Source organism: Dioscorea cayenensis, chromosome 16, assembly GCF_009730915.1.
Source record: "Dioscorea cayenensis subsp. rotundata cultivar TDr96_F1 chromosome 16, TDr96_F1_v2_PseudoChromosome.rev07_lg8_w22 25.fasta, whole genome shotgun sequence".
NCBI classification, from domain to species: Eukaryota; Viridiplantae; Streptophyta; class Magnoliopsida; order Dioscoreales; family Dioscoreaceae; genus Dioscorea; species Dioscorea cayenensis.
Genome location: NC_052486.1, coordinates 3097438 through 3110733, shown reverse-complemented (window position 1 = coordinate 3110733; position 13296 = coordinate 3097438). Strand labels below are relative to the sequence as shown.

Genomic DNA, 13296 nt, shown 5'->3' with positions numbered 1-13296 from the left:
ATTGAGTGGTTCTGTCCTACTGAAAAGATATTCAAATTTCAACTCATGTAGGGTGAAAATACATATATGTTGAGATAGTATTAACTTCATAATTATGCATGCTTTTGACGTGTGCTTGTCACATTTCGAAATTTTTATTTTTTACTAGCATACATCATTTTATATTTTTTTAAAAATATTTCAATAATTAACACTAAGGTTGTGACATAAATCTTAATATTCTTAATCTAATGCTGGTTAATATCTTACCACACACACCTTATCACTAATAAAAGCCAAGTATAGCATGAGACAACAAGCACTTTATTATAAATCATAAATCACATCATGTTTGGAATGTAAAGTTATACTAACCATATATTTTATTTATATTATTATTTCTATTAGGATGTATGCAATATTTACAAATATTTAATGAATTTAGATTAATTATTATATTATAATTTTAAATTTTTTTATATTTAATAATGTGCATTTCTATATAATTAGAAAATACAAATGTTGCATAACTGTAGAGAGCTAGTATTATAATAATTGGTCTTATCATTAATGAAAACCAAGTGTTGCTGATGAGTATAATTTGCACTCAATATATAGACCTTCTTTAACTCATAATAAATTAAATTTGAATTATTTTGAACCAATTTTACTCCTAATCTTATTATTATTGCATTGTAGGAAAAGAAAGAGAATGATTTGAAAGAAAAATATGTAAAAAGCACAAAATTGGAGGAAGAAGAGCAAAGTTTTAACAAAGAGGGAATAAACAAAACAGAAAATCTAGCGCCTAGGCGCTAGCATGCAGCGCTTAGGCGCTACAACATCAAGAAGTGCAAAATAGAAAGTATAGTGCCGATGCGCTACAGTCTTTGGGGCCTAGACGCTACCCCGATTTTTATGTTATAAAAGGGGCTAGGGTTGAGACGAAAGGGGGAGGAATTTCGGAGAGATCAAGAGACCGGGAGCGAAGATTCGGCGTGGATTCATTGACAGGCTTTAGTTTTTAGTTTTTCTTTGTTTATTTGATTACGAACCTTATTCATATGTTGAACTTTGCAATTATTATGTTCTAAATACTTTTTCTAGGGCTACGATGTAACCAGACTATGAAAACCTAGATTTATCTTTGTTTAATTTAATTAATGATTGTTTCAAGACTATGTTGGATATTTTAATCTATGCTTAATGCTTGTGATTGCTTGATCACCAATTGCATGATTAGTAATTTAATTTGAGACCGAGAGGTGATAATTAAATTAGGTCTTAGTTGAAATATCATACAATCATCATAAGATAGAGATATTTATGAGGTTGTATGCATCATTATAAATTTTTAAAGCTTAATGAGTTCCATAGATTCACAGTTATCTCAGAGATGATGTTAACTAATCTAGTGGAATATGTTATTGATGCTTGAGAAAGATCAATATGTAATTTAGGAAAATTTGATGACAACATAAGAAACAAACATTGATTGATTGAACTAGATGATCTAGGTGGAATTAGTCTAGGTGAACTCGGAAACCCTAGAATCTCTTGACATTGATTTATCTAACTCTCTCTCTCTCTCAGTCCTTAAATTAGATTTTCTAAACTAAATCTTTTCAACCTTATTAGTAAAGTAGAATTAGGGATTACTGATTTTGGTAATTAATAAACTTAATCCTCGTGTGACAATACTCTCTTATCATTATATTACTTGTTTGCGATAGTGTACACTTGCATTATATAAATCACAATCAACAAGTTTTTGGTGCCGTTACCTGGGATTGTGTTCTTTATTAATATCAAGGAAAAAAAACTCTGGTTTTACTTCATAATTCATTATTCTTGATTTTTTTTTTCTTCTTTTAATCAAAATTGTTAAAATTGAATGCGAAAATTTGGTACTGAAAGTCTCATACCTTTTGACTTTGAAATAGAACATACGTGTCGTAGGAACAAGAGGGAGAAAAGACTTATAAATAATCAATCGCCAGAAGCCATGGATAATCCTGAGGAAGCAAGAGCTAGGGACAATGCACCAGCGAATGAGCAAGTATTTAATAATCCAATGGTGGTCAATCAACCAATGGTTTTGCGTGATTATGCGACGCCATCAACTGGCATTCAACCTGCGATTAGGTGGCCAGTCATTCAAGCAAACAACTTTGAGCTGAAGCTAGTGACCCTTCAAATGATTCAAGCAATTCAGTTCAATGGGCTACCTAATGAAGACCCCAATCTTCATATCACGAACTTTTATGAAGTTTGTGATACATTTAACTATAATGGAGTGGACGATGAAGCAGTTTGCCTACGTCTATTTCCTTTCTCTCTAAGAGACAAAGCAAGATATTGGTTGAATTCATTGCCACCATATTCCATTGTGACATGGGATGGTCATGTTCAGAAATTCCTTGCCAAATTCTTTCCACAAGCCAAAACAGTAAAGATGCGGATTGAAATCAATAATTTTGCTCAATATGAAGGTGAAACTTTATATTAGGCATGGGAAAGATACAAGGAATTATTAAGGAAATGTCCTCATCATGGGTTGCAGAAGTGGATGCATATTCAAAACTTTTACCAAGGCCTGACAGCACCACCAGAACACTAGTGGATGCATCTGTAGGTGGAGGGTTAATGAAAAAAACTATTGATGAGGCATATGAATTGCTAGAAGATATAACTGCTAACAACTATCAATGGCCTAATAAGCGAAACATGCCAAGGAAGATGGCTGGAGTACATGAGATAGATGCCATTACTAACCTTTCAGCCCAAATAGCAGCTTTCTCAAAACAGTTACAGAACAATAATTTGGCAGCATATATAGTAAAGACTACCGCTCTGGCTTGTGAAATGTGTAGTGGGCCTCATCAAAGCTTTGAATGTCCAGCTGGTATTTCTTATCACAAATGACAGTAGAGCAAGCTCAATATATGGGAAATTTCAACAAGCAACAAGATAACCCCTATTCCAATAGGTACAATCCAGGATGGCGGAATCATCCTAACCTATCTTGGAAAAATAACTCAATTATGCAGGAACAAAGCAACCTACCACAAGAGAAGAAAATAAATCTGGAGGAAGCAATGGCCCAGTTAGCTACAACTCAAACGCAGTTCATGAATGAAACTCGCACTACTCTGCAAAATCATTCTGCACAGATAAGGAATTTGGAGGTTCAGCTAAGTCAAATGGCGAGTATGTTAACAGAGAGACAACAAGAAAACTTGGCTAGCACATCTAAGGCAAATCCAAGAAAGAGTGGCAATGAACAATGCAATGCAATCACTTTGAGGAGTGGAAATGAATTGAAGGCCCCAGAGAAAAAGTCAAAGTCTGTAGATCAGAAGCATGATCAAGATAACCTTGAACACAACAAGTCTAAAGCTCATATTCAAGCATCATTACCACAAGATACATTTACCAAAATTCCTTTTCCTCAGCGCTTGATGAAGAACAAGCTTGACCAACACTTTGCTAAATTCTTAGATGTATTCAAGAAGCTTCACATTAATATCCCATTTGCTGAAGCTCTTGAACAAATGCCAAGCTATGTGAAGCTTATGAAAGAAATTCTATCAAACAAAAGGAAGCTTAAGGATTATGAGACAGTCACACTTACTGAAGAATGCAGCGCAATCTTGCAAAAGAAGTTACCACCCAAACTCAAGGATCCAGGCAGTTTTACCATCCCATGCTCGATTGGGAATGTGGTGTTTGAGAGGGCATTATGTGATTTGGGAGCAAGTATCAATTTAATGCCCTTATCAATCTTCAAGAAGCTTAACTTGGGAGAAGCGCGGCCTACTACAGTCACATTGCAACTAGCAGATCGTTCATTGAAGCACCCCAGGGGAGTAATTGAAGATGTCCTTGTCAAGATAGATAAGTTCATATTTTCAACTGATTTCATTATACTTGACATAGAAGAAGACAAAGACATACCAATTATACTAGGTAGACCATTTTTGGCTACTGGGAGAGCGATTATTGATGTGCAAAAAGGAAAATTACATCTTCGGGTCCAAGAGGAAGAAGTGACTTTCAACGTTTTTGATGCTATAAAATATCCTCAAGCAAGTGAATGTTGCTTTCGTATTAATGAGAAAAATCTTTTGCAATTGAATGAGTTCGATGATTTTCGAAATGAAGCTTATAAAGATGACAGAACTAATAAAAAGCAAACAAAGGCTAGGCATGGAAAATTCAAGCTGAAGTGGTGTGGACCATTTACAATCAATAAGATGTTACCATATGGTGTTGCGGAAGTCACTCATTCAAAGAAAGGAACTCTCAAAATTAATGGGCAGCGGATGAAGCCATATTTTGGGTGGAGCTTTGACAAGGGTAAAAAGAAAATCATCTTGAACCCACCATGACAAAGGAGTCGTCGAGCTGAGGACGTTAAACAAAGCGCTAGGTGGGAGGCAACCCATGCATTTTTAACGTTTTATTTTATTTTATTTTTCTTATCTTATTTTATCTTATTTTATAATTCAGCTCCCATAAGCTCCAACCTTCCAAAACACCCACCACCAAAGGATGATAGTGAAGAGATGAAAGTCAAGACATTCAGGGGAGTTTTTATTCTTATTTTATGCCTTTTATTTATTTATTTATTTCTCTTTGCTCACATTGAGGACAATGTTTTCTTCTAAGTTTGGGGGTGTGGTGATGTTGATAAATAAAAAAAAAGTTTTTTGGTTTGTGGAACAATGATGGCCTATGATAAAAATTCTAGTGACTTTTCTAATCCATGAAAAACAATAGATGGGTCTCTCTTTTGACTATAGTGCTTGTGTTGCTCTATTTTTTGGTTCCTTTACACTCTTAGCACACCCAGTTATGCTTACTAAGTTGTCCAAATGCTTAGAGATCATTTATGCAAATTAGGAGCTTACTAAAGCCTTGAAAGATTCCAGAATTAGTTAGTTAGGTCAGTTGTCAAAAGAAAAAAAGAAAAAGAAAGAAAGAAAGAAAGAAAGAAAGAGCTACCACCTTTGATGTGTGAAGCCACTTCTGAAAAGTCAGATACTAAGTATGCCCTATTGGGAGAAAGGGCCACCTCAAAGGATGCGTGAAAGCTACTGTTTTAGAAAAAAAAATTGATGATGGAATGAAAAAAAAGAAGGAAAAATAAAATAAAATGATGAAATATATATAAATAAATAAGTTTGGGTGGTTCAATTAGAGGTTAGGTGGGTTCTTATTTTTGCATAAACGAACAAGAGTTCAAGGATAGCGAAATAGCAAAGACTGGACACACACACACATGGAACCTTAAATGGAGTAAGATTTGCCCTCTAGTTGAAATTGTAGACCGTGCTTAAAATTTCTTTTTATGGGTTTGAAAAATCCAACTTTGAGGCCGGAGTTTCACTTTATGTTGCCGTTAATCATATTGCTTTGTTTCACGATATTTTTCTTTCTCTTTCTTTTGTTCGAGGGCGAAAAAAACTCTAAGTTTATGGGTATTTGATGAGTATAATTTGCACTCAATATATAGACCTTCTTTAACTCATAATAAATTAAATTTGAATTATTTTGAACCAATTTTACTCCTAATCTTATTATTATTGCATTGTAGGAAAGAAAGAGAATGATTTGAAGGAAGAACATGTAAAAAGCACAAAATTTAAGGAAGAAGAGCAAAGTTTCAACAAAGAGGGAACAAGCAAAACAGAAAATCTAGTGCCTAGGTGCTAGCATGCAGCGCTTAGGCGCTACAACATCAAGAAGTACAAAACAGAAAGTATAGCGCCTAGGCGCTATAGTCTTTGGGGTCTAGGCGCTACCCCGATTTTTATGTTATAAAAGGAGCTAGGGTTGAGATGAAAGAGGAGGAATTTCGGAGAGATCAAGAGACCGGGAGCGAAGATTCGGTGTGGATTCATTGCCAGGCTTTAGTTTTTAGTTTTTCTTTGTTTATTTGATTATGAACCCTATTCATATGTCGAACTTTGCAATTATTATGTTCTAAATACTTTTTCTAGGGCTACGATGTAGCCAGACTATGAAAACCTAGATTCATCTTTGTTTAATTTAATTGATGCTTGTTTCAAGACTATGTTGGATATTTTAATCTATGCTTAATGCTTGTGATTGCTTGATCACCAATTGCATGATTAGTAATTTAATTTGAGACCGAGAGGTGATAATTGAATTAGGTCTTGGTTGAAATATCATACAATCATCATAAGATAGAGATATTTATGAGGTTGTATGCATCATTATAAATTTTTAAAGCTTAATGAGTTCGATAGATTCACAGTTATCTCAGAGATAATGTTAACTTATCTAGTGGAATATGCTATTGATGCTTGAGAAAGATCAATATGTAATTTAGGGAAATTTGATGACAACATAAGAAACAAACATTGATTGATTGAACTAGATAATCTAGGTGGAATTAGTCTAGGTGAACTCGGAAACCCTAGAATCTCTTGACATTGATTTATCTAACTCTCTCTCTCTCTCTCTAGTCCTTGAATTAGATTTTCTAAACTAAATCTTTTCAACCTCATTAGTAAAGTAGAATTAGGGTTACTGATTTTGGTAATTAATAAACTCAATCCTCGTGGGACGATACTCTCTTATCATTATATTACTTGTTTGCGATAGCGTACACTTGTGTTATATAAATCATAATCAACAGTTGCTCAGGCCATATTTGAAATTTTGGTGGCGTTTAGATAAAAAGAAATTAATATTGTTGAAATGGATATGTTATTATTGTCAATAACATATGCTCACGTTTGAGAGTACAATTGTGAAAATTGATATGGAATCTAATGTTACCCTGGAGACGGTGGTGAAGCCAGAAATAATAGATAAGAGGGGAAAATAAAATTTAATAAATCATAGTTCAAATATAATCAAAATTATATAATTGTTTTAAAAAAAAAAGTTTTTTACATGAAAAGTACTACAAAACATCAACAAAAAACAAATTCATAATTCTTCCTTGCAAGTTTTAATATTTTAAAAATAATGAATAATTGTTTCATTATATAACTATATAATCAAAGATATTTTTCTCAATGTATGTCACTAAGCAAGAATTGATCACCAATTCTATTATATTACGTAGTTGAGTTTTCACAATCTCCATTGTAGAGAATACACTTTCCACAAGTGCAGTTGAAATTGGTAAAATACAATTTCAGCTGAAATTGGTAAAACTAGCGTCAAAATTAAGACATTAAATAAATAGGTAAATATTAAATAAATTTAATTTCTAATCAAACAAAAACAAAAGTCACGCATTTATCATTGGATAAGATGAGACTAGTCTTATTTTATTTTTAATTAGTAAAAAATTAAAGAGTTCAATTATAAAATAATATGGTATAATTAAGATATCAACTAATTTAATTATTATTAAATTATAAGGAGGGCAATTACCCGTTCTCCACCACTGAGCCACTGTCTGGAAAATAATATTTTCATCCTGAATGATTTAATTAAATAAATATTATTAATTTAAGTAATTAATTATATCAATTAAATTAAATAATAATTGACACGAATTATATATATAAATAATTATAATAGTTAAAGTGCCAACATTGATTTAAATTTGTGGTATTGGTTTATTTTTAAATTTGTTGTGTTAGTTTTTTTTATTGTAAGGACTAGATACAAATTAAGACTATGATCTTTTATTTATTATTTTTGCAAACCCTACTTATTAAAGGAAGAACGACATAGATTGGGAGCATCATTATGGCCTTCAAATATCGAGATTAGTCAAGTGTGATCTTCGATGTTATGAACGACATAAATTGGGAGAACATTATGGCCTTCAAATGATGAGATTAGTTTAATGTGATATTCAATATTAAGATTAGATATTTAATGATATGCTTATTCAAATTGCTATGGCCGGAAGCATATGCTTTTATTTCCGCATATTTTTTTTCTTATGTAATAAAGATTATTTGGGTGTGTGTGTATATATATATATATGTCACACTTTTTTTTTTAATTATTATGTTTATAATATGGATAAGTACCGCAATACACACCTAATTTACACCTTAAATATACATTAAGAGATAGTCAAACCCTCAAGTTTTCACGTAAGAATCAAATGACCAATAGTTCGGCCATTGCTACTATAGCTTGTTTTAAATTTTCTAAAAATATCTTTTATAAAAAATAAATATAAGGATATTCTATTCCCAACAAAATCATGTAATTTGATATTTGACTTTCATGTTTACAAACAAAATGTTTCTTAGAAACCCACTACCGTAACATCCCCAAACCATGACGATCTAAGAACTTGTACCATAACATCAAATCACAAACATTGATCATGAACAACAACAAACAATTTGTTTGGAGGTATCATATGCAAGTCTTGTACTCAAAACTCATCTTGCAAAGAATTCATTGGACCCCAAAAATATTAATAGATAAAGGGTAGAAAAAGAACAAGCAATGCTCATGTACTTGTGCCACAAAATGGATTCCCTTCTCTTCATTTTCCCTTGTTTTTCTTCTTCTTCTTCATATAAATCACTTGTTTGGAATTTCATGTCACAGTCCATCTGACGTGCTAGCTAGACTTTAACAAAAGCCTGCCATGAACACTACTCTTTGTGTGATTGAGTGTGATTCCTTCTTGATAGACTTCATAGATAGTGTTTTCTTAAAGTGTTTGTCTCTTGTTCTTAAGCTTGGTCTTCATTGAAATCATAGGATTTGATTTGCAATTATGTGGATTTTATACCCTTCATTCCATCACTTGACCCCCATTTTGTCTTTTCCTTATCTTTTATGTTGCATTTTGTTGTTTGTTTCCTATGTTTCTATTTTTTTAACTAAAAATTCTATATTATTATTATTATTATTATTTTGACAATAAAAACAATTTGCCCTCATATGTATTTCAAATATTTAACCATATTTTAAGAGATAGTCAAACTTTTAACATTTTGTATAATTGTTAATTGCACCATCACTCATCTACGGGAGTGATTGCATGCAACTTACTTTAAAATAATAAAATTGAAAATTTTAATTAAATATATTATTTTAATGTTATTTCTCATGGTTTGGGAATATATATTATAAATTCAATGGTTTTTATTTCTCCTGCTTATAAAAAAAAGGAAAAAGACTACTTTTTCACTTTAAAAAAAAATAACTTTTAAAGAAAAAAAAACAGATAACATCAAAATTGGGGTTTGCCTTTGTTTGTACATACAAAGGTGCCTTTTGTATACAGTGGTAGATATATTTTGAATATTAATTTTAAAATATTTATTTTATTAATATTAATTAAATCAATTTTTTTTATAATATAAATGGACAACTACATACTCCTTTTAATTATATCTCAATCATACACTAAGAAAAAAAAAATTAAACCTTCGACATACGACATGAGAGTTAAATATTTTAACCATTAATCATTATGATGGTAATTAAGTCAAAGTCTGATGTTAGTATACAAAATCATGTTTTAAGAAATTTTTTATTATATGATAAGAAAAAGCAAAAAGCAGGATATTTAAAGCTTTGTTTGAGCATTAAATTGGAGCATAAAGTTGAAGGATTGGAATGAGTTAGATTAGGTACTCAAAAAGAGTTAATCCTTAGATATGTGCTTGATAAAGCATCAGGAGATTAGTCCTGCATATTATGTTGGAGCATGTAAAAGATTAGATTAAATAAAGTATCAAAAAGATTCTTTGTTCTTTGGATGTAAAACTTTATTGTTTGAAGGGAAGAGACATTAATAAAATTATTGTTTAATATCTTTTTTATTATTAAAATACGTTTAAATGTCCTTTGGCAATTTTTTTAGATTATGTTCATTTTTATTTGGCTTAACTCCGTTATTGATTATTCTACATTACAATGTATTTAGACTTTGTATTTTAAAAAATATATATTATGAACCATGTACTATGTATATAATTTATTTTAATCTGTATTACTTACATAGTACTGATAAGGTAACATAATTATGTATTTTATGTCATAAAAATTGTTCCATGTTAACATGAATATATTTCAATGAGGAGCTGACATGTATGTGATTTATGGCACATCAAATCGTATCATCAACGTTTTTTTATATATATTTTTCCATATAATTACCATCTAACATTTTGTTAAAAAAATAAAAAAATAATTTTTTATTTATAAAGTTTTTCAAAACTTTTATTTTATTTAAAAAAAATTTGCTGACTTTATTTACTCCCTTCGTTTTTTTTAGTTATCATATTTAACTAATTTCATACCGATTAAAAAAATAGTTAAAATTAGTTGATTATATCTATTTTATAGAAAAATCTATTACTTTCCAAAATTACCCATATTAAAAATGGATAAGGATGTAAGTGGGGCGCGGAATCCCCGGCGTAACCTGCGGGGCCCGCCTAGATGGGGCGGGGAGCAGGAAAAATCCCTCTCCTAGTGAGGTGGGGGCAGGGAATGCTCTCCCCACCCCACTCCCCGCGGAGTACGGGGATTCCCGCATAATCCCCGTACCCCGCGGGGATTCCCAACAAAAAAAAAATATATTATATATTTTTAGTATATTTATTAAAGATTATTTCAATATTAATATAATATTATATATATAATCAATAAATATTTATTTGTTAATATTTTTAGTTATTAATAAGTTTTAGTAAATATAACTTTCATATTTAATAGAAACATAATTTAAAATAACTGAGTTTAAATATAATTATAACAATAAATTTGAAATAACATTATATATTATTTATTTATTGATAAATATTAGTTTTTCAATCATAAATTTATCTTTATATTATAAAATGGAACTCACAATTATTTCATACAACTTATTAACTATTTATATTTATATATTTCATTAAACCATATTTATTTAATAAAATTTTAAATTAATTTAATAAATTTATTATATAATATATTTACAAAATTAAAATTCAAACTTCTAATTTTCAAATTTTTAATATTCATAAAAATGAATTATTTATCTTTAAAATAACCAGGGTTACAACCTCATATAACATAGTGAGCTTTTATCTTTAAAAAAATTATCTTTAAATATTTATTAAAATATCAACTTTATCATGCCATGCGAAATTTATCTTTAATAAATAAATAAAAATTAATTTTTTTTTTGCCGACGTAATTTTAAGACATAGTAACGGAATTTTAAGACATAGCAACGGAAAAAGTTGATTAGCAATGGAATATGAGCAACGGAATATGTTTGCAAAAATTTACCCTAGAACGTCCGTTGCAAACGAAATATGAGCAACGGAATATTATAAAATATGAGCAACGGAATATTTATGAAATTAATATTTTCCTAAGAATTCTTCATTTTACTCAATTAATTTACATTTAATTATTGTTACTGTAGATTTATAATATATCAATTTATCGAAACAAAATTATAAAATATTTTAATGTTCATCTATAAAATATTATTTTATTTCTTATAATTATTAAAAAAAATATAATATGAATGCAATATATAGTGTTAATTTAAAACCTCCTACATTTATTATAATTATATTAGATTTTTAATAAAGGATTAACTGATAACAATTAACAACTCATTAAAAAACAAAATATAACTTTCATATTTAATAGAAACTTAATTTAAAATAACTGAGTTTAAATATAATTGTAACAATAAATTTGAAATTGCGTTATATACTATTTATTTAGTGTTAAATATTATTGTTTCAATCCATTAAACATTTAAACTCTTGTTCATTAATTTATCTTTATATTATAAAATGAGACTCACAATTATTTCATACAACTTATTAACTATTTATATTTATATATTTCATTAAAACATATTTATTTAATAAAATCTTAAATTATTTTAATGAAATTATTATATAATATTTATTTAATAAATTTTTATATCAATGTTTTGGGTGGGGCAGGGATTTCCCGTGGGGCGGGGATCCCCGCGGGGGAGTTTTTTCCCACGGGGAATTTTAAACCAGGGAATCCCCGTCCCGTGGAGAGTGGGGATCCCATTCCTCGCCCGCCCCACTTCCATTCCTACTTGTGGAAAATATAATTTAATGCTTAGTTAATTTTGATTTATTGAAAATTGTACAAGTACATTAAATTAAAGAATAAATTTGGAAAAAATTATTTAATGTTGTACAAAATTTTTAATGTGACAAATAAAAAAAAACACAGAAGTGCTCCAAAATGTGACAACTAAAAAAAAATTGGAGGAAGTATTATGTTGTTTGTATATGAAAATGAAAAAACTTACCATTTATACACAACATTATAACAATAGGGTGGTTTTTATATTTAGGGCCTGTTTGGCTGCAAAATAAAAAAATATGGTATAATTTTATTATGTAGGCAGTGCAAGTGATTATTACAGAAATTGTGGCATATTTTATTCTTAGAATGAGTGTTTGGGTAACAAAATAAAAAAAAATTACGGAGACTAGGCGATCGACGAATGGATCGCCGGTGGATCGTTGGCCGGTCGCTGGAGTCGGCCGAACAACCAATGGCTTGTCGTCGGAGGCCAGCCAGTAAGTGGTCGGACCACCGGTGGTCCTGCCGGGACCGTGATCGGTCGCGAAGGCCTTCCGGATCAGCGGTGGTCGGTCGCGGAGATCGGCGGACCACCCGTGGACGGCAGTGTGTCACCGGATATCGATTGGACCGGGGTCGGTCCCCGAAATTGAGCGACCACCGGGTGGCCGGGTCAGCCGGAGGTCGGCCGGATCAGCAGCCGATCACGGAGGTCTGGGTCGAACCGTCGGTAGGCCCATGGCTGGTAGCTGGATGGAAAGGAAGAGAGAGACTTTTTACAATGAGAAAATATTTCACTCTTAGTGGAATATTTTTTTTATGCCATAATACCTATATTATGCCATAATTTTATACTCTAAAATAAGTACCCAAACAGCCAATATGACATAATTCTCAGAAAATATTAAATTATGCCATATTGTACAGATTATGGCATAATTTGTGGCTATCCAAACATGCCCTTAATGTGAAAAAGCCACGGAACTCCCAAAGAAATGAGAGAATACTCTTTTGGTACAGGATGGTATGTTTGAAATTAAAAAAACTGTAACACTATATGGACTAAAACCTCACTTACGCTAGTTAAATATACCATTTTTTTAATAATTAAAAAACTTATTTTTTACGCAAGTAAATGCAAATTTTACTTTAGGGCACACAATCTAAATGATCATTTATATTTATGTGTTTTTATTTCGGTCACATGATTTTAAAAAAGTTACAATTTGATCTCTTACTTTTAGTATCGGTTATAATTTCGTCACTCAAACA

General features: G+C 30.7%; 1 protein-coding gene and 1 non-coding gene across 2 annotated transcripts; one reads left to right on the top strand and one right to left on the bottom strand.

Annotated features, from left to right (window-relative positions):
• Window positions 1-2431: 2431 nt before the first annotated feature.
• Window positions 2432-2538, bottom strand: LOC120279901. Its single transcript, XR_005542203.1, has one exon. It is a non-coding gene; the product is annotated as a small nucleolar RNA R71 (small nucleolar RNA).
• A 539-nt stretch (window positions 2539-3077) lies between these two features.
• Window positions 3078-4370, top strand: LOC120279202. Its single transcript, XM_039286069.1, has one exon. The coding sequence runs from the start codon at window positions 3078-3080 to the stop codon at window positions 4368-4370; it is 1293 nt and encodes a 430-aa protein (XP_039142003.1).
• Window positions 4371-13296: the final 8926 nt, after the last annotated feature.

What these genes read in the sequence shown, in the direction of transcription:
- LOC120279202 (XM_039286069.1), top strand. Translation starts at nt 3,078, where the DNA reads ATGGCCCAGTTAGCTACAACTCAAACGCAGTTCATGAATGAAACTCGC.